The sequence below is a fragment of the Musca autumnalis genome, unplaced genomic scaffold, assembly GCF_047663935.1.
Source record: "Musca autumnalis isolate F117 unplaced genomic scaffold, ASM4766393v1 scaffold_2, whole genome shotgun sequence".
Taxonomy (NCBI): domain Eukaryota; kingdom Metazoa; phylum Arthropoda; class Insecta; order Diptera; family Muscidae; genus Musca; species Musca autumnalis.
Genome location: NW_027411755.1, coordinates 230,657,009 through 230,680,378, shown reverse-complemented (window position 1 = coordinate 230,680,378; position 23,370 = coordinate 230,657,009). Strand labels below are relative to the sequence as shown.

Below are 23,370 nucleotides of genomic sequence, written 5' to 3'. Positions count from 1 at the left end.
TTAAAATATGTATCAATGTGTTTGCTTGATATGGGAGAACATCGATTACCACACAAACTTTCTTTAAAAATCAAAGACAAAATTATATGTTGGTATAAGGATTTTTATTCAAAGCTTTTAGAAAATGCTGTACAATGGAAAATGCGATGGAAAACAAAAGAACGTGGTATGACGCTTGTAGTTAAATTAAACCTCCTGCGACTGCAATCCGCAGAGACGGCCCACAGATATACGGTAGGCCTAACAGAAAAACTCCGGGGAAACAACATGATAAACACGTGGGACGATATAGCAACAACGTGCAGAGAAGTAGCAACGTCCGTCATTGGAACTGCGCAGCAACCCCAAAAACCATGGATCAGTAACGGGACTCTCGATGCAATAAAACGTCGCAAGCGATTACACAACATTCTCCTAAGAGCCAAAACAAATGAAGTACTAGCCAAATCGAACTATCGCGTTGCTGCAAATATTGTTAAGCGTTTAGCCCGTAGAGACAAACGTCTATATTTCAATAAGCTGGCTGAACAAGCAGAACAGGCTTCTAATATTGGTAATATTCGTGGTGTATACGAAACCATTAAGCAAATGAGTGGTAACAATATTAGACCTATAGCAGGAATCAAGGACGAAAATGGACGTGAACTAAGCAGCCCCGAGGAGCAAATAGACCGCTGGCGTCAATTCTTCTGCACCGAGGAGCCAGCAGCTAATGTGTCTCAACCATATACTTCAACTCTGCGCCGCAACCCAAGAAGAGACGTAAATACAGATCCTCCTACGTACGAAGAGGCAATTACAACCCTGAAGTCACTTAAAAGTGGCAACGCAGCTGATCCGGACAACATACCCTCGGTACTACTTAGGTATGAGGCAGAACCCATTGCGCAATCTATTACCCCAATTATTAGATACGTGTGGCAGACAAATGTCTTTCCCAAAGAGTGGAAGAATGGTACTATAGTAACTATCCCAAAAAAGGTGATCTCACTGAGTGCAAAAATTGGCGAGGAATTACATTATTAAATGCAATCAGAAAAGTGATGGCTCAACTTCTGCTTCAGCGTATATCTTCTGTGCTCGATTCGATTTTACGGCAGGGTCGATCGTGTGCAGATCATTTCAACTCCCTACGTATAATTACCGAACAGTCCGCTTAATTAAATTCATCGTTGTATCTCTTGTTCGTGGATTTTGAACGAGCCTTTGATACCGTCTACCGAGATGCTATGTGGAGCGCCCTTATAAACAAAGGCATCCCTATTAAAATTGTAACCCTGATCAAAGAACTTTATAGAGACGCCGAAATATCTGTCCGGTTCAACGGCAAAGAGAGCCTACCCTTCTCAACCTGCAAGGGCTTAAAACAGGGCTGCCTCTTATCTCCCACGTTTTGTCTCATACTCTTAGATTCTGTTTTAGAAGCAACAAACGCCGAGGCTCCCTATGGAATTCGCTGGAATGTAAACGGTTTTCTTGGCGACATAGACTACGCAGATGACATCTGCTTTTTCGACCACATCAGTCCTAAATTGGAATCTCTAACGCGTAACGCCTCCAAATTCGGTTTAAAAATATACACTAAAAAGACCAAGCTTATGAGAATAGGCTCAACATGTCAAACACCACTCACAATAAACGGGTATACCATTGAAGACCAGGGCCATTTAGTCAGGACTATATCTTCAAAACCGTTACGAAATTGGAATTTATCTCGGAGGCAAAGTTGTAGCTCTTGTCTTAAAGAACAAAAACTGTGAACACATATAATCTGCAAGGTCAAAATAGCCATGGTCAATTTTTTTTAAAATTTTTTATCAAGTTTTGTTATACAGCTTTCAAACCGATCAAATTTGAAGCAAACAACCAACTACAAAAATGTGCCTTAGATCTCAATAAACATCTTTCTAGAATATATGAACCCTTATGGTCAAAATAGGAAAACAATTGCGATGTTTATCCTCTTTTCTCGGCTTCTGCTCCATATATATTAAACTGTTCAAAATTCAAGAAAACAATCAACCACAATACTGTAGCAAAGGCTTCAATAAACAACTTTCTGGAATATGCGAAATGTCTATGAACGGCTCTTAATGGTAAAAATAGCAAAAATCTTTTGAAAATATCCAATTTTTATACTTTTTCACGGACTCTGGTCCAAAGAACGCAACCGCCCAAAAATTAAGGATATAGTCAACTACAAAAATGTACCTTAGATTTCAACAAACAAGTTTCTAGAACAAATGAAGATTCTAGGAACGATTCTTCACGCTCAAAATTTGATTATTTTATTTATTCCTGTTCAGGTCCGTAAATAACAAACCTTTGAGTTTTTAACAGTTTGTTATTTCCAAACCTGAGCAGGGGGAATGTTAAAAACATTTAATTGTTCGTGAATTTCAGCCCTAAGAATCATTCCTAGAATTTTCATATGTTCTAAAAAGTTGTTTATTGAAATCTTTGGTACATTTTTGTGGTTGACGGTATCCTTAATTTTTGGGCGTTTGCGTATCTTTGGACCAGAGTCGGGGAAAAAAGGATAAAAATTGGATATTTTCAAAAGATTTTTGCTATTTTTACCATTAAGAACCGTTCATAGACATTTCGCATATTCCAGAAAGTTGTTTATTGATGCCTTTGCTACGCTATTGAGGTTGATTGTTTTCTTGAATTTTGAACGGTTTAATATCTATGGAGCAGAATCCTAGAAAAGAGGATAAAAATCGCAATTGTTTTGCTATTTTGACCATTAAGATCCGTTTCTACAGAGTTCGTATATTCTAGAAGGATGTTTATTGACATCTGGGGTACATTTTTGTAGTTGGTTATTTGCTTCAGTTTTGATCGGTTTGAAAGCTGTATAACAAAACTTGATAAAAAATGTAAAAAAAAATTTTACCATGGCTATTTTGACCTTGCAGATGAAGCTTGATGGATTATATGTGTTCACAATTTTTGTTCTTTAATGCAAGAGCTACAACTTTGCCTCTGAGATAAATTCATATTTCCTAACTGTTTGGAAGATATAGTCCTGACTAAATGACCCTTTTTACATCAAAGCCTCAAACCTTTGGAGGCCTATAACCGCGAAAGTTGATGAGATAGGGAAAAACGGCGAGACACGTGTTTTCTCATTTTTGGTGTTCTATCACACTGCGGTGTAGGAATAACGTCTTGTGATTTTTAAGAGGATAAACATTTTTCATATGAAAGGAAAACTACAGATTTCTCTGCCGTCAAGATTATGAAACTTTATGAAATATACTTTTTAATGTAATTTAAATTCAAAACATTTCGTGAAAAGTTTATGTCCAGGAGTAGTGGTGTTAGATATCACATGATCATTCCCTTCACCTCACTTGTTTTGATTTATTTGTGTTTTTTTTATAGAAGTTCTGAAAGTCTTCTGCTAGAAGTCCACTGGTCTTCTCATTTTATTTTCTATGAGAGGACCTATTTGACTACTATGGAAGACCTTGTGGTCTTCTATGAGGAATCCTACTGATCATCAACATGAAGTCCAACATGTTTTCTATATAAGTCCTAAGATCTTCTATGAGGAAACATACCAGACTTCAAGGAAAAGATTAGAACAATTTATATGAAAAGCCCTACTGGTCTGCCTATGTTGTGTTGGCTGGTGTTCACGATAAATCTGGAATATTTTGATAAAATTTTCTATTCCATTCCTTCGGGTACAATTCCACAAATTTTTAAAATGTGTGGACTTATATGGTACTTATGATCCAGATTACACTTACATAAATTTACATGTTTTGACGTTTGCATTAAACAATCCGAAGAAGATTTTGTTGTCATATTCGACATTCTTGAACAAAGTTTTTCTACGTTAGAACCTCTTAAAATGTTGATGATATATATATATATATATATATATATATATATATATATATATATATATATATACTAGCTGACCCGGCGTTGCTCGCCCGTTTTTGAGGTCCCGGTATAAACATTTACAACTACAACTTTTTTCTACAACGGATTTCTACTACCAGCACACCAACTAATGATGTAGACCACAATTACCAATGTCATGTTTACCAATAATTATAATATCTGAAATTTCACGTTTTGGTCAAAATAGCTGTGGGGGAGGTCACCCGAGACCACTACTTCCCGTTATACTATGAGAATTTGCATTGAAAGCTGTTATTTCGATATTTTGAAGAACTTTGGCTGATTTCCCAATCGATTGTTTTGGAATTTTGGTCAAGTGCCATTTCAAATTATCGGAATTTTACTGTGAAAATTGTGAAGTTGACCGCAATGTCTAACTTATTGAATCCAGTTTTTATAGCGCTTTTAAAGACACGCGTACTAACATTACGGATATTATCTGCAATTATAAATTTTTGAGAAAAAAAAATGTGGACCGCGATTTTTCACTTCCGCGATGATCATTCAGGGTCAGGGTAATAATTACCATAGCATTGCAAACAATTTTTAACAGTAGGTTGAAAAATACCTTCGATTTCACGTTTTGTTAAAAAAAATTGTGTGGGAGGTACCCTGGTCACTCCATTGACCACTATAAAAAGTAGTTAAAAACCTATTCTCAGACCTACAAACTCCACATACAAAATTTCATCAAATTCGGTCCAGCCGTTTCGGAGGAGTTCAAAGCCGAACACCGTGACAGGAGAATTTTATATATATGGCGAATAACAAAATTCCTTTACAATTCCATTTGAAAAAAATTAAAAAAATTTTTTACGAGCACATCTACGATTTTTGGTACAGAGGTAAAGGAAAAAAATCCGGTTTCAAATCTGCTCGGGTTCACGAAATTGGCCAATGCGCGCAAAAGTTATAGCGGTTTTTATTCTCATATAAAGAAAAAATATTTAAAAATATATTTTTTGTTGTTATGAGAAAATGTATGCATAAATCTTTAACAGCATTCCATATCTATTCGTAGATGTTTAAATAGTTATTAAATTTATTATTATTTTCGCGGAAAATCAACATATAATAAAAAAATTTTGAAGTAAATCCAAATTATCCTGTCCCAGAATCCGTACAAACCCTCAAAAAATAAATTAAAGAATATATGCGGAATCTAGACAATGCGTAGAAAAATATGATACCAAATTTATAGAGATTGGGTACATAAATTGCACATTATAGCAACAACAAAAGAGAAAAACTTATTGTTGGAAAATATTGTTGCAAATATTTTTTTGGTTTGATTCTAAAAATAAGAAAAAAATATTTGGGAGTTCTCCAACTATTTTGCTAAAATCCCATAGAATAATGAATGTATACAGTTAAAACTTTATCAAAACATATGGTTTACCATCGCGAGAGTTTAACTGATTACTGTGATAACTTATAAGGGTAGGAAATTAAGAGTAATATTGAAATTACAATCATTCAATTAATATTATAATTAAAAAGCCTGTTATTCGCGAATCACGTAGAATCACGAGTTTTATAATCCTAATGTGAGTTTTGAATATTATCTTGTTGCGCGTCCGAATTATTAAAACAATTCAAAAAACCCCGAAATTCCGGCTTCAAAATGTCAGCATCAATTTTAGGTGGATGCAGTGCATATATCGAAAAATGATACACTAGTATCATATTGCCCATGAAGTATTCTTTGAGTCTTTCTTTGGGCATATGTCTATAAAATGTAAGGTTAAGCCTAAAATCGGAAGGGAGCATAAAAAAACTTGTTGGCTTCAACCCATTTTTACCTATTTTTCTACATTGATGCCAACACAGCTTCCACGTAAATTAATTTTAATGGCCGACCTTATGGGATTCCTCCTAAAACACTTCAGTTTAAAGAATGTATATCATACTATATAGAATATGTTACCAGTTCGCGAATTCTGAAAGGGTGAAACTCGGATTCATCGATTGTAAAAAATTTTTGTTTTTCGCCATATATAGATATATATGAGGAAAAGTCAAAATTTTTTAGTTTCCATGAAGCCAAGGTTTGCACTATTATAATACACGAACTATTGTAGTTTACCAGTAACTATGACTATTGCTGGATTAATTTAGATGTTTTTGTACAAAGCTCAAAAATTTAGCAAAAAAATTAATTTACGTGGTAGTTATGACCGCGTAAAGGAAAAACCATAGGTAAAAACACGTTGAATCTAAACATGTTTTTTACATTGCTATTCGATTTCTGATTAAACCATTCAAATGACGGACATCTGTCTAAAGTAAAAGTTGGAGAATACAAAATGAAGATTACACTTCACCTTTTATGGATGCTGACATTTTGAAGCCGGATTTCAGGTGTTTTTTGTATTTTTTGTGTAACTGGGACGCGCATTCGGATATTTCGAAAAACCAATTATAGGACTAAAGAACTCGCGATTTCGCATAATCTGATATGTATATTAAGTATGTAGCCCACACAGCAGCATAGTAATCTACTGCCAAAGGCAAAAATTTAGTGCGATATTTTTTCTAAAAAACCTATTTTTTGGGTACAGTATTTACAATATCGTTTTGAGTGTGCTGGTACCCCGCGATATTTTAGTTTTTCGACGATCCGGATCATATGAATCACAGATCGTAAAAATCCATCTACTAGAACGGCGGAAATGGCTACTGCAAAAATTGAAAAATTTGCGAAAAATATTTTTCAAAATATCGCTGACTAATTCGCGTTTTATGTGGATCGTTTCCATTTCAATGAAGAAAGTGAATCATCACTCGCGTTTGTGCGAAAACAGCGGTTTGAAAAATTTAGTGGCATGGGAGCTGTATCCGATTTATCCAAAAAATACTGTGTGATGCTACATCCACGGTTCTTGATGGATTTTATTGAAATATGTTTAGATCGATGTATTTTTTCACGGTTGATAGTGAAATCGGATGCGCATAAAAAGTGTATGGACTTTGTGCAAAATATAAGCGTAATACAGTTTGTTGCACACTAAACTGCAGACGATGCTACATCTTAGCGGCCAAAGTAAATCCTGGCAAATGTGTACAAATTAAAAGAGAAGAATTCGCTGTATTGGTAAACCGCATGCGCATCAAGTGATTTTGAGGATTTCGCGATTTACACGCATTTCAAAATGAACATTACCCGATACAATTTTATTTCATTTTAAAGGAGCCCAACATTTATTTGAAAGATATCCATATCTTCCGCTAGATGTTAGCGTGTTTTCGAGAAGTGATTAGAATAAAAAATGTGATTTATTGCGTGGAATTTAACTAAAATAGAAGAAAAACTCCGACCTATTTTTCTTACATTTTGTTCAACTAACTCACAAAATAAATTTTAATAAATATTTTCTCTTACAAAAATTTTATAAATTTCCTCAATATATTTTTTGTTTTTTGCTATAATATGCAAACCGCTAAACGGATTTGTATAGTTTTGGTTTCATTTGAATCTTCGCGATGTTTAGATTACGTACATATTTTTTATATATTTTTCAGATGCATAAACAGCTTGAATTTTATTAGAACAAGTTGTAAACTACCAATGGTTTTGAATGCTTTCCTAATTTCCGCGAAAATTTACAACTTTTTCACTAAAGTTATGGGACCTCAGTAACCATATAGTATGTAGGGAGCGCCTAATTAAGAGAGTTTCTCAATATAATGATTAGAGTCTTTTAAAGATTTTTTTCTTTTTATCAGAATTGAAACCGCCATAACTTTTGCGCGCAACAACCAAAATTAGTATCTCGAACAGATTTAAGAATGGGATTTTTTTCCCAATGTATGTACCAAAAATCATTCATGTAGCTTAAAAAAAATTTTCAATTTTTTTTTTTATGGAAAACTAAAAAATTTTGTCTTTTCTTCATATATATGAAGAGAAATGCTATTACATCATGGTGATCTCTCCTTGCATGTTAAATTATCGGTATTGCCTTCATTCGCCGTCTACCATCAATCTGTGAAATCAAAATAGAGTTTTAAGGTATGTTATTCAATTTTAACACAAACGTTTCATCCAACCGAATTTTAATTTTTTTTTCATTTTTAGTGGTATATGAAATTATACTCGTGAAAAAAAACCGTCTCCAACTCTCTCTGTTTTTGCTTCGCTTTCTGGAATACCCCGCCTTGTCATCTCTTCATCCACTTGTTTGCGCCATCTATTCTTTGGCCTGCCAATTCTGCGTGCACCGCCATGTGGCCCGAATTTATACGCCTTTTTAGCGGGTTCATCATGGCTCATTCTTATGATAGTCTAGCCAACGCATCGTTGCATCTCGATACGTTTATCTATACTGATGTTGTTGTATAGAAGATACAGCTCGTGTTTTATACGACGTGGATATTTACCGTCAACGCAGATCGGTCTATAGATCTTTCGATGATTTTTTCTCTCAAACATACCAAGCACTGCCTTGTCTGCTTGCTCAAGTACCCAGGCTTCTGAACCATACATCAGCACGGGTAGTATCAGTGTTTTGTAAAACGTTGTTTTTGTTTGACGAGATGTTGCTTTATTCCTAAACTGCTTACTCAGCCCGAAGTAGCATCTGTTGGCCAACACTAATCTTCTCCGTATTTTACAACTGATGTTGTTGGTTGTGTTTACGGCGGTGCCGAGGTAGACGAAGTCCCTTACTACCTCAAAATTATAGGAACCAACGTCAACAGTTGGTCTGATCTCTATGGACGCATTGCGCGACGAAACCATTAACTTCGTCTTCTTCTCCCTTTCGACTTTTTCAAAGGTATCAGTTACTTCCTTTACCGATCGACCTATGATGTCAATGTCATCGGCATAAGCAAGTAACATATGGCTGTTTGTATATATTGTACCACTTCTTTTCACCTCCGCATATCGTATAACCTTTTCCAGCAGAATGTTGAAAAGATCACACGAGGGGCCATCACCTTGTCTGAAACGTCTTTTGGTACCAAACTCTTCGGAGAGGTTCTTTCCTATTTTAACTGACGATCGAGTATCAGCTAATGTCATTCTACAAAACCGGATGAGCTTTGCAGGGATACCAAATTCAGACATGACTTCGAATACCTTTGAACGTAGGGGGCTGTCGAAGGCTGCTTTGTAATCAACAAAAAAGTGGTAAGTGTCGATCTGCATCTCTTGGGTCTTCTCCAGGATTTGCCGTAGGGTAAATATCTGGTCAATGGTGGATTTGCCAGGTCTAAAGCCGCATTGATATGCTCCAATTTTTTCATTAACCATAGGCTTTTGTCGTTCGCACATTATCCCTGACAGTATCTTGTAGGCAATAGGAAGAAGACTTATCCCCCTATAGTTAGAGCATACAGTCTTATCTCCTTTCTTGTGGACAGGGCACAAGATGCTCAGGTTCCAATCGTCGGGTACTCGTTCTTCCTGCCAGATGGTGCTAACTAGCTGATGAATACACCTTAACAACTCGGCTGGTAAGCCATCGGCTCCTGCTGCCTTATTATTCTTCAGCCGACTTATTACTGTCTTTACCTCATCTTGGCTTTTTCTCTTCGGTAGCAGCACGACACTCCTGGTCATTCCATGGATTCCTTGGTGGAGGTCTCTGGTATCCAAGTAAGGATTTTGCGGCTGTTTGCATGGAGTGGGCAATATTTTGCCATTGTGCTGATATGTTATCGGGACAAGGAGTGCTTTCATTAAGTAATTGGGCTAATTGAGTGGAATATGCTGTGGCTATCTGTTGTGTTTGCAGCTTACCGATGTCCAACTTCCGCGTTGTATCTGTTCGTGCTTTATTTGCAACGTTTAGACGGGTACATACTTTTGCTGCAACATAGTAGTTATCCGAATCTATGTTTGCTCCTCGGAACGATCGTACATCCAACACGCTTTGATTACTTGTTCTTTGATCTGGGGACAGCCAGGTGCCCTTATGAATATCGAGATGCTTAAATCTGGTACTGCTAACTACCATGTTTCTTGCAGCTGCAAAGTCTATCAGCCTCATACCATTGTCAGATGTTTCACTGTGGAGACTGAATTTCCCGACTGTTGAGCCAAAGGTATTCTCATTTCCAACTTTGGCATTAAAATCGCTTAGAATAATTTTAACCTCATGGGCAGGAAAACGGTCAGTTCGTCCTTGTCTTCAGTGGGAGCATGAGCGCAAATAAAGCTGATGTTGAAGAATTGTATTTTAATCGAATTGCACCGAGCCTTTCGTTCACTGGGGTGAAGCTGGAGACCAGATGTTTTAACCTCCGACCAACTACAAATCCGCAACCAAACTCATGCTTTGTGTCATGTCAGCTATAATACATTCTGTCACCTTTAGGTGTTGTTGTGACGCCTTTCCCAATCCATCTTATTTCCTGTGTGGCAGTAATGTCGGCCTTGTACTTTTCAAGTACATCTGCCAATGCGTAAACTGCACCTTCTCTATGAAGAGTGCGAACATTCCAGGTGCAGATTCGCAGATCATGGTCCTTAAAACGTTTGCGGGGGTCGTCAACTTTAGAGGGGTTTGTTTTTCTTTTCTTTCGTTTTTTTTTTGGTAGGCTGCTTTTTGCCCGACGCCCAAACCCAAATTTTTAAAGTTCTTTCTCACTACCTTTAACTGGTGTTAAAGGCAGCTCCCCAGGTGACACCACGGGGAGGTCAGTGTCCACATGAGATGAAAGAGGGACCAAGATAAATCCTGGGCTTTGCCATGTTAAGGGCGGTCAGGACCGTTCCTTGGTATCTTCCATCCCCTACGTCACCCAAATATGCAAATATAGCGTTTTTAAAAATATCGCATAGGGGAGGTATCCCGCCCCCTCTGGAATTCAATAAAATATGTAGGGGGGCCATCCCTCTACATTCCCTGACAATTTCAGGAAAATATGTTCAGTTGTTTTTGTAGAAAAAAATTAAATTTAATTGAAGTGGGCGTGGTAAAATTTTCTTTCCATAAAAACCTATGTTGTGTTGTGACGACATTTGATTTTTATTCATAAAGATATGGCGTTTTTTAAATATTGCAAAGGGAAGTACCTCGCCCCTTCGAATGTCAAGGAAATATTCAACCTATTTTCACCGAGGGCCATCCCTGTACACTCCCTGAAAATTTCAGAAAATTCGGTTCAGTAGTTTTGTAGAAAAGATAAAAATTGAAAATTTAAAACAATGGGCATAAAAGTGGGCATAAAATCCTATGCCGGGTTATGGCAAAAATTTCACAAAAAGAATTATTTTAAAAAGTGGGAGTGGTCTAGTCTATGGGTAGGTAAGGTCGGAGACACAACCACAATTATTCCCAAATTAATTTCCAAACCGATACATTCGTAATTATTGTAAATATAGCGTTTTTAAAGAAATATGGTATAAGAGAAGAACCCCCCCCCCCAAAGTTCAACAAAATTTGTAGCCCATTATAACCGGGGGCCATCCCTGTACATTCCCTGACAATTTCAGAAAAATCGGTTCAGTAGTTTTTGTAGAAAAGATAAAAATTGAAAATTGAAAACAGTGGGCATAAAAGTGGGCATAAAATCCTAAGTCGGGTTATGGCAAAAATTTCACAAAAAGAATTATCCAAATCGGTCCAGCCGTTCTCAACTGATGCCTTTACCAAAGAACGATATTTGATTTTTATTTTATATTTTATTTTTATTTTCTTCATTTTTATTTTATATCTTACATTACCTTTATACAGCTTATAAAAATTAATACATATATAATATATACTTACACAACATACATGAATTCACCTAGATACATACTACTTATACATGTATGTTAATTAATTGTCATATCAATCACACATTCATTACCTCATTACTTATCTTAAAGAAAAGTGATCCAGTCAGTATGTAAGTATGTATGTAAGTGATTTTATATGATATACTTAGTTATATTAATATGGGTGTAATTAACTTGTCAAATATTTGTACAAAATATCCTATCATTTTCAGTTATAAAGAGTAGTCATTTAAGAGCGTTATGGCAGACCATTAATTCTGGTATTATATGATTAATTGTCTTGGATACTAAATCCATTACACATTATCCACTACACTGTTCTAACGTCAAGATGTTAAATTGTTAAAGTCAATTTGTGTTTGTTCATTCTTTGTGTATAATTTATTTGAATTTAATACTCTTAACTTTATGTCAACACTAAGTTCATTGAAAGAATACTCAACAAACAAGTGGCCAAAAAAATAAGGCACCCAGCCAGACACCACTGACTTTTTTATTGTTTTTTTTTTTGTTGCACAAAAAAATGAAACACAAGAAACAACAATCGTCCCGATTATTATAATATTGCTAATCTTTGCATCTGTGCCATATATATTTTATTAACTTTAAGTTTATTTTCTATCTACCAAAACATAAATAGTCTGGCTAAATATAAAAATATTGTTTTTGATCTTTAACATTTAAGGCTTACAAGTTAAAAGGGATTAACTAAATTTATTGAAATTTTTATTTAAGAAATAAATTCTTTGCGAGGGTTTAAGGCCTCTCTGAACCATATCCATAACCAAGGTGAAAGCAACCATTAATTTTTTCTAAATACCCAGAATCCAAGTGTTTAAAAAGAAAGCAACGAATCTCAAATAACACATTCAATTCAATGCAAACCGTCTCAATTTGCGTTTTAATTCAATTGTTATGGAGTTAATCCTATTATCCTTATAACCACATTGATAAGTATAGAAACATATTTATGATTATCTATTTGCGTTAACATATGTATGTACGCATTACACAGATATTATTCTGTAGTATTTATGAGTTATGATGTTCTACTTTATGTTTATACACAAATGTATTACATTCATATATTTATATATAAATACATATAAGATATTCTGGCTGTTTATGTCTCCTGTAGTTTTTATATGTATATTTTTCTATGTTACTGAATAATAAATATTTATGATGATGTCTAAGCCATAATCAAAAGTAAATAAAAATACACAAAAATGGATAACAAACAATACACACAGACACACATACATATGTATGTAGGAACATATGTGACATTAAAGTTCACATTAAAATATTGTGATTGTTCTTAATGGCAAATTTCTACTAAATGTATGAAATTTGGCAGAAAATTGGAAAAAGAAAAGAAAATATTTTGATAAGAAAAACTTTTCATTCACATACAAGTAAACTAATAAAAGGTCAGACTAGCCTCTCCCTCAGCCCATGGCTGTTAAAGAAAAAAAGCGAACAACAGAAGGTATAGACCTAAATGTCCTAGAAACTACAAGTAAAATAGCGTTATGTTCGGCAGAGACAAGAAGCTTTGTGACCACTGGGATCCTTAATTGTCAAAATGTAACTAAACTCCTCAAAACACTTCAAATCGGGAGGTACCAAAACATGGGCCCATGATGAAATTTTTTCTGGAGAAGTGTTATGAGCACTAGGGATCTCAAATGTCAAATCAGAGATAGTTCGGTCAAAAAATTTAGATGTAATCTTCAAAATTCTGAAGATCGGGGGTGCCGTTTTATGGGACTTAACCAAAACATAGACTAATATTTTTGGTGCAGAAGTGTTGTGACCACTGGGAATCTCAAATATCAAATTGCAGGTATTTCAGTCATAACAAGTAAAAAAGTATCAGTGGACTTTGCCGACAGAGATATACCCTCAGCCTGTGTAAATTGAACTACTTTTTTTTCCCAAAAAACAAGTATTTAGGGGTTTTTCAAAATTTGGGCGTATGAACCGACTAAAATGTTGATTAGGACTAAAGTTCAAAAGTTTTGCGGAGGAGGTACTTAAAGGAATGGACCGACATAGATCATTATGGAAGTGGATCTCCAGCCGCTTCATATGGTGCCATGGCGGGTTTTTACAGCCTTCGGGCTGTTTTCCCAAAAAGTATGGACTTGTCCCTGGAAAAACTTTTACCGTCGTAATTGAGGAAGTGAATGCAAGTTGCTTCAACAAAAATCATAGTGATTCTATAGCAGGTCTTAAAGTGAACTTGTCTGAAATTTTGTGTGGGAGGTACCGGAAGGAGTGGACAAATATAGTCCATATTCGAACCTGATCTATATCTGGTAGATATATTAGGATGTGTAAAGTATGGACCAAATAGGCCACTCCCTTCAAGGGTTATCGTGTGCACAATAGTACGAAGGCCAAATGTTGGACCGAATTGGCAGATCCAACAACTACACACGGTGTCATAAGGGTTTTTCGCAACTTTCAGGCTATTTTGTCAGGAAGTATGGGCTTGCACGTGATGAAAATTATTGTCGTGTGGGGGGCTGTTAATACAGTTGTTACAACAAAATTCAAAGCGGTTCGAGAGCTGGGCCCTATTCCACGAAACAACTTATCGCATTTCATTTTGCACTTATCAAAATGTAGTGATTTTGAAATGTGATAACTTTTTTTGTTCCACAAAATTACTTTTCAATTTCGCTTAGCAAATTTGTCTATCACTGTTCTTTTAGCACAGTTGTTGTGCTCCCTTCCTTAATTGTTCCGCCATCTTGGTAAGTCTCTCAGTTCTCTTGCAATGTGTGAATGTTATTTGTTCCACAGAACATTTTATTATCTTTGCATTATTTTTTACTTGGCAATAATAAATAAGACATGTAATATTGAGACGAGAGAAAAAAATGAAAATAAACTGATATTATTAAAAGTGAGTAATGAAAAAATAAAACAAAATAAAGTACAATAAAATAAAATAAAATAAGATCAAAATAAATCAAATGAAGTAAAATAAAATAAAATTATGTGAAATAAAGTAAAATAAATTGAAATAAAATAAAGTAAAAAAGAAATAAATAAAATAAAGTAAAACTAAATAAAATGAACTGAAATAAAATAATCTAAAATAAAATAAAACAAATTAAAATTAAGTGAAATAAAAATAAAATAAAACACAATAAATTAAAATAAAATAAAGCGAAATAAAACAAGTAAAAAGTGTTAAGTTCGGAAGGGTCGAAATTTTTATACCCTCCTCCATGAGATAACATAGCGTAACTAGTTTTCTTTCTCCACAAGGTGCAAATATATCCAAACCTTAAAATAGCTGAAATCGGACGGTACTGCTATATGGAGGCTATAAGAAAACGTGAACATATGTCCATAATTTTTGGTGGAGACGTTTCTTGGTGATTGACTGAATTATACCTAATTCGGCCTGAAAATGTAGCTAATAACCCCAAAATAGCTGAAATCGGGCGGTATATGGGGGCTATAACAAAAGGTGGACCTATGTTGGTAAGTTTTGGAGGAGAAGTTTAACGGGCACTAGGAAACCTAAACGCCAAATAATAACTAATTCGCCCTGAAAATTTAGCTAAATACCTTAAAATAGTTGAAATCGGACGGCACTGCTATATGGGGGCTATACCAAAGCTCATCTTCAAACTTGATCTAAGACACGTGTGTACAAAATCTCAACTCGTTCGGAAGATAGCGTGATTACAACAGACGGACGAATATGGTTAAATCGACTTAGAATTTTACGCTGATCAAAAATATATGTACATATATACCTTATAGGGTCGCATGATTATTTCGATGAGTTACAAACGAAATGACAAACCTAATATACCCTCCATATTATGGTGGAGGGACTAATAACAAATAAAAATAGTCTCTCAAATATAGTTTAGTCTAAGTGTAAAATCGAGAAACATCGATTTGTGAGGTTGTTCGCAGGGTGGAATTTCGGAGAATGAGAGTTCGAGGTAGGATGGTTGAATCGGAAGGGGTGGTTCGGAGGGTGGAAGTCGGAAAAGTCCTTACAATTTCTTGTCATAACCATGTTTTCACTATTTCCGAACAAAATCTCCCGTCGCAACTTTTTTAAAACTTCACTTGCTCTAACAATGTACATTGGCAAAGATAACGCTTACCTCGCAAATTTAAGGCAAACTTATCAAAATTTGATCTGCAAAATCAAAATGCAGAGTTTTCTGTGGAATGAAAGAGCACATTTTTTTGCAAAATCTTAGCAAAATACACTTTGCCGTTACAACTTTTAACTTAGCAGAAATAACGTTTGTGGAACAGAAATCAAAAAGAGACCTAAATTTTTTTGAAAACTAAGCAAATTCACTTTATCATTAGCAACTTATCACTTATCGAAAATAATTGTTCTGTGGAACGCCCACATTTGAGAATTGTCAAAAATATTGCTAAGTGCAAAATGAAAAGTTGATAAGTTGTTTCGTGGAATAGGGCCCTGGTCCTAAATTGAACTTTTCCGACATTTTGTGTGGGAGCTACCCGAAACAGTGGACCGACTGAGTCAATATTAGAACATCATCTACGTCTGGTGGAAATTTTACGATGTGCAAAATATGCACTAAATCGGTTACTCCCTTCAAGTGTTATCGTGCGCACAAAATTTCCGAACATTTTTGAACTTTTGTGGGGAGGTACCCAAAGGTGTGGACCGATATCGCCCATCTTCGAACTTAAACTAAGTTTAGGTAAAATATAATGATACCCAAAATTTGGCTGGAATCGGTTGATTCGTTCGAGAGTTATCGTGCGCACCAGCCAGACAGACGGACGGACATTGCTAAATCGACTGCAAATTGTCTGAAACGGATTTCGTCGAAACATACTTGGAGTCTAAAATCATTATTTTGATGAGGCAAATTTTGCCCATATGAAAGTGTATATACCCTCGTTAGCATAAATGCAATAATTAACAAGTAAGAAAAGTCTATAGTCGGACGGAGCCGACCATGGGATACCCTATACCACTATCCCTGGACAATCGCTCTCCACGGAACTTATTTTCAATGATTGTGAAAATTTAATTATCAAATATCAGAAATGTAATGTATAATACTTATGACCAAAACCAAAAAGTTATCTAGCATGACAAAGGCATTTTTGTAGCAGGAAAGGAAAATTTAGTTCACACAAACTAAAATGTAATGAAACCCACTTATGTAGTACTACTACTTCCGTTGTTTAACCGCTACGTTATTGAAATTTTTACCAATTTCACACAAAAGTTTCAGTCCATTTAACCCGCTAAGTATTATCTGATCTTCACGTTGGTTTGTACGCTTCTTCTTCTTCATAAACTCAAACTTTGTTTAAAATTTTGCGGGTTATTATTTTGACCTACAGAGCCGCTACAAAATTGGTTAAAATTTTGTTTTTGGTCCATTTCATCCCCTGAATATTTCACGATCATCACTTAAAACTAATCATTTCTATTCTGGTCCTCCTTAAAAAATTCGTTACAATCGGTCCATAATTGCGGCCTTAAGCTTGTTTACAATTTTTAATGGACGGACACACATCGCTTAATCGCTTTATCTCGTCGAGATATGAATAATGGGTCTAGGACGAATATTTCGTGGTGTTACATAAACTTTTGGAGAGACAATATGTAGCATGGGATAAAAATGTGGATCTCTACACAGAAACCATTATATATTAAGCAGTAGGCCCGCACAGTGTCACGACCGTGGCCAAAAATGTTAAAAACTAAATACTTCGTTGAACAAATTTATTGATGGGGAGTGATAGAAAACATATTAATTAAGAAGAATCTGAATTTTGGTACTAATACGTGAAGTAGTTTTTGCTATATGAGGATATAAATCCGACAATTTTAGTTAATACGTATTTTTCTGTTTTTTTTTTTTCTAAAATTAATAAATTATATTATTCGTTAATATTTAAAATTTAAAAGTAACGGTCGCTGCAAAAATGGTTCCTAAGTTCTCCTGGGATGTAATAAACTTGGCTATACTTTTGTTTACATGTAAATATTAATCATATGGTGTTTACATTTACCCAATCATTTATTACTAAGTTTATTAATTTTCTGAAGCAAATTTTAAATTGAGGGGAGTGGGAAAAAAATTGTATAAGAGTGTATATCGATATTTTTTGCTGTATGAGTAGTAAAAAGTGAGTACTTCAAATATATAAAGGTCCCAGCTGCAGAGGTTTGCAGACGAATGTGTCATTTCTCTTTTTCAGCGACCACCTCACTGAGAGGATACCCCCTTTTTTAACAAATCGTTTTGCGGTGTTGGCTATAGCGCGAAAACGAATGAACCGATCATCATATATTTTTGTGGGCTTATTAGGTACCTAATAATCTTGCTTTCAAACGAGAGAATTAAAAAAAAAAAAACAATTTTTAAAAAAATTGTGAGCAGCGAATATCAAAATTTGAATTTTTACAAAAAATTTACCGTTTTTTGACCACTAATCGGTCAAAAAATGTGTTTAAAGGAAATTTCTCATATATAAAGACAAGAGTTTGATATATTCAATATGCTCACAAACAATATGAAAACTAAACACCAAATTTCAGTCATATCGGGTGGATATTGAGGCCAAAACACTCAAAATACCGAAAATGAGGAGGCACGGTTCTATGGGGGCTATAGGAAGACGAGGACCTATACCGACATATTTCTGGTGGAAGGTTATAAGTCCCCCAATGGAGACTTAATACCAATTTTCAGTCATTTCGGTGTGATAATCAGGCTAAAACCTCCAAAATACCGAAAATCGGGAGGTACCGTCCTATGGGGGCTATATGAAGGCGTGGACCTATGCAGACAAATTTCAAGGTGAAGGTATAATGCTCACTACGAAGACTAAATACCAAATTTCAGCCATTTCGGTGTAATAATGAGGCTAAAATCTTCAAAATACCGATAATCGGGAGGTACCGTTGTATGGGGGCTATATCAAAACGTGGACCTAAGCCCACAATTCTCTGTTGGAATGTTTGATACCTCTGCCGAAGGCTAACCACAAAATTTGAATACTTTCGGTTGGTCATTGTGTCTAAAAATTCAAAATACCGAAAATCGGGAGGTACGGTTCTATGGGGGTTATATCAAAACGTGGACCGACCAACCCAATTTTTTGTCCTGAAGATTGCAAGTCAATAATAGGTACGTGTACCAAAATTAATGCACCTACGACAACTCCTTCTATTTTTGGCCACAGTTAATATGAACTCGCGACATTGTGGCCCGTTATCTAGCAAACACTTTATTGCAATTAACATCAGAGGAAAGGTCAGTAGTTGTTTTCCATATGTAGGCTACTTTGCGAAATATATATGTCCTCAAGGAATTAAAATATCGACCAAAAATAATTTTTTTATATTTTTCATACAAAAGTAATGGTACATTTCACCCGCTAAAGAATATCAGATCATCATTCAAAATTGTAGGCATCTTTTTCGACCTATACTCTTACCCGGTGCAAAATTTCGTGACTATTGATGTATAATTGCGACTTCTAGCGAGTTTATTATTACACTACAAACAAATAACGGAATATATTAGGCTGTAACTCTGTTATCTGATCATGACACCAACATAATTGGCATCAATTGAAAGGTCAAGCGTTCCACTTTCAAGTATATCTCACTTGTTCGGAATGTCACTTCCAGGAATTAAGATATAAGTTGTTTATTAAAAATTTTCACAATTTTCACACAAAAGTTTTGGTCCATTTAACCCTCTAAATATTATCCGATCGCCATCTCAAATTGCAAGCTTCTCCTTTGTGATATACTCTTACCTTATTTAAAATTACGCGTTGATCGGACTATTATTGAGACCGCTAGAAAATTGGATAAATATTATGTTTTTGGTCCATTTCACCCGCTAAATATCTTACGATCATCACCAGTAAGAATAGGGATATATTCTGATCTGAACCCGACCTGCATACAAAATTTCGTGATTTCGATCGGTCCATAATTGCGGCCTGGAGCGTGTTTATAATTTATAATGGACAGACGGACGGACGGACGGACGGACGGACAGACACACATCTCAAAATCGCTTTATCTCGCCGAGATATGAAGATTGGTATACCACATTGAGTGTCTCCGACGAATATTTCGCGGTGTTACATGAATTTTTACCAAAACAAACTTATAATACCCTTTCCACATTGTGGTATAGGCTATAATTACTCTCTAGTACATCTCAAACGCATTGGAATGCTCTTTCAGGCAGTTATGGCCTAATGAAGGTACACATTTTTGGGAAAATATCGATAAATGACACTATGCTACAAAATGGGACTCAAAGTCAGTGGGTGGAAAATAGAAAATAGATCTTGTAATGACGAACACGTTAATAATATATTTTATTGGAGGATAGATCCGCATATCTAAATTTTTAACCGGATATTCTGATATTAAATCAGATGCTAGAACAAAAAACCCGTTTTCTTAAACCGATTTTGATGGAAAATATCACTGGGGTGAAAAATTCTTTTTGGCGATGAAAGTCGATTAAGATAATATTATAAATCTGGAAACAGTTATGCCTTAGTTCAAACTTCTGAGTTTTATATTTAAAGATCTATGGATTTCCTTAAAGTTTTCCAAGCATCTGCAACATCTGTAAAAATACTGTTTAAAACTGTTTAGACTTTTTGCGGACATCTGCGGTTTGGGCAGTTATGACCAAATGTTTAACTCGGGTTTTGAGTGTTGAATTTATATATAGTTTTTTAAATATTTTTAGGTACTTTTATTATCCTCACTTGTATTTATGTTCAATATAATTTGTTTGTGCTATTAGCGACATCGATAAAAATGATAACTCGGAGCCGCACTGAAAACTCGTAATAGAAAAGATTTTGGGATATTCACTTTAATAAATATTTTTAGGACACAGGTAATTCTGCAGAAAAATTAAATCTTATAATGTACAGAAAAATTGATGGTAACCCTATATGGAAGCTGGGGTCTAAAAGGGACCGATATAACATTTCTGTATAAGGTGGTGTTCTGAATTCATTATTAATTATTATTATTCATTATTTAAACCTATTGTAAATGTAATTGTTTATTTTTTTCTGGCAAAATAACAAATTGTATTGACGAATTTTAAAAAATTAAGAAAGAAATAGTAATCAATCGAATCCCACTGCCAAAAAGGACTTACAATTTTTGTAATCGTCGTTTAATACAAAAAAAATTCGAAAATCGAAGTGTGCAATCAATTATAAAAATTGATTTTTAATATTAAATCGCGAAAAATGCATTCAAGCCCACTGTGCGTGTTTTCCTCAGTTTTTATTAAATAGCTCATAAGACAACAAAAAATACAAAAAAAGATTTTTTCAGATTGGACCAAAGAAGTTATGAGTATTTCTTTGTATATAGTTTTTAGTTTTATAGTTCTGGAACCGTTAGTCAAAAAAAGCAGCATCACCACAGCAAAAAATAAAAGAAATCAAACTCGGTTTTTTGAAAGAAAGAGTGTCGTCCTAAAATCCCCAGATATACTTTATAGGGTCTCGACGAATATTTCTGAATGACAAATATAATATTACTCTTCATATTATGTAGGAGGGTATAACAAGTCGTCAAGTCCTTATTTTGAAAACCCGTTAGAAAGGGGATGATCGGTGAATGTTCAAACTCCAGACAACAAGTGTCACATTGTGCTCGAAATAAAACGTATCACAGTTGCAAAAGTAATCCAAAGTAGATGAGTCAAATAATTATGTACTGTTGAGGACTTTCTGGTCTTTCATAGTATACGAATATAATCCTGAATATCATTTCAGTTGTAGAAGACTTGAGGTGTTCCTAACTTTTGGGTTTCTCGCCGTGAACACTCGTATACCTTGCTCTGGAAGTGAGCAGCCTTTGGGGATATAGGAGGACCGAGAGCGAACTTTGAGAACTTATGCAGGTCTCCAGTAAGCACCCCAACCCATTCCTTTAAGGAGAGCTAACACAGGTCTCCTGAAATATATTTTTATTTTTTTTATATTTTTCTTAAATACTGTTCACGTGAACATATTTGTTTTGTAATACTTAAAGATAGTGAATGTCTTGGTGAGGGTTGCATGTGTAGATTAGAGATCATTTTGTTGAATAGGGATCTTGTTTAAATACAGTCCACTTGAAAAGGGTAAACATGTGGCAAGCAGACCTCCTTCCATTCCCACATGTGGTATGTCTGAAAAAGATTGGTACAGGCAATCTATGAGCAGTCTAATAACCATGTGGTTGCTTGCTACATGTATGCGCATGTAAGATAAGAATATTTTACGACCTCTCCATAAGATTGTATGGCAGATGCGTTCGTACACATATGTGCACTCTCACTATCTCTTTTCTACACACTAGTTAAGTAAGTTAAGTAATATTTTACTATTTAGTTCTTAAGAATAATTTTACTTTTAATAAACAGTGCATGTATAGCATTCAACAAAGAAAGACGTTTGTGTCTTTACTTTATATCGGATCCTTATTTACAAATACAGAGGTGTGAATTTATTCAAAATATTTTTCCATCTTACCTTGAAGCGTGGATTTTTTTAAAATATTTTTCCATCTTTTATACAGTGGTGTATTTTTTTTAAAAATATTTCCATCTCACTTTCCGGCGTGGATTTTGTATAAATATATTTTACAATCTCACCTTCAAGCGTGGATATTTTTAAAATATTTTTCCATATTTTATACAGTGGTGTATTTTTTTTTTTAATATTTCCATCTCACTTTCCGGCGTGGATTTTATATAAAATATTTTACAATCTCACCTTCAAGCGTGGATTTTTCTAAAATATTTTTTCTATCTTATCTACTTGCGTGGATTTTTTTTTAAATATTTTTTCTATCTTACCTACTTGCGTGGATATTTTTAATATTTTTCCACATTACCTACAGACGTGGGTTTTTATACCATCCACCATAGTATGGAGGGTATATTAAGTTTGTCATTCCGTTTGTAACACATCGAACTAATCATTTGCGACCCTATAAAGTATATATATTCTTGATCAGGATAAAATTCTAAGACGATCTAGCCATGTCCGTCTGTCCGTCCGTCCGTCTGTTGTAATCACTCTAGCGTCCGTAATAATTGAGATAGAGTGCTGAAATTTTGCAGCCGAGGGTCTTTTTTCCATAGGCAGGTCAAGTTCGAAGATGGGCAATATCGGTCCACTCTTTGGTATAGCCCCCATATAACGGTACCTCCGGATTTGAGGTATTTTGACATTCTTCGCCACATTTCCATACCGAATTAGCTATAATTTGGCACTTAGGGTTCCTAGTGATCAACAAACTTATATCCCAAAGGATATGGGCATAGGTCCATGTTTTGGTATAGTCCCCATATAACGGTACCTCCCGATTTTCGGTATTTTCAGAAATTTAGCCACAATTCTTAACCTATCTGCAATTTGACATTTGAGGTTCTCAGTGGTCATGAAACATCTCCACCAAACATCGTCAACATAGGTCCATGTTTTGGTATAGCCCCCATATATCGGTACCTCCCGATATTCGGTATTTTGAGAATTTTAGCTACAATTTTTAACCGAACTAGCTGTAATTTGCCATTTGAGGTTCTCAGTGGTCATGAAATATCTCCACCAAACATCCTCAACATAGGTCCATGTTTTGGTATAGCCCCCATATAACGGTACCTCCCGATTTTCTCTATTTT

The 23,370-nt window shown here is 35.0% G+C and overlaps 1 protein-coding gene across 1 annotated transcript; it reads left to right on the top strand.

The window, feature by feature from the left end:
- Positions 1–267: 267 nt before the first annotated feature.
- LOC141392538 (uncharacterized) lies at positions 268–1,026 on the top strand. Its single transcript, XM_073965473.1, has one exon. The coding sequence runs from the start codon at positions 268–270 to the stop codon at positions 1,024–1,026; it is 759 nt and encodes a 252-aa protein (XP_073821574.1).
- The last annotated feature ends 22,344 nt before the right edge of the window (positions 1,027–23,370 follow it).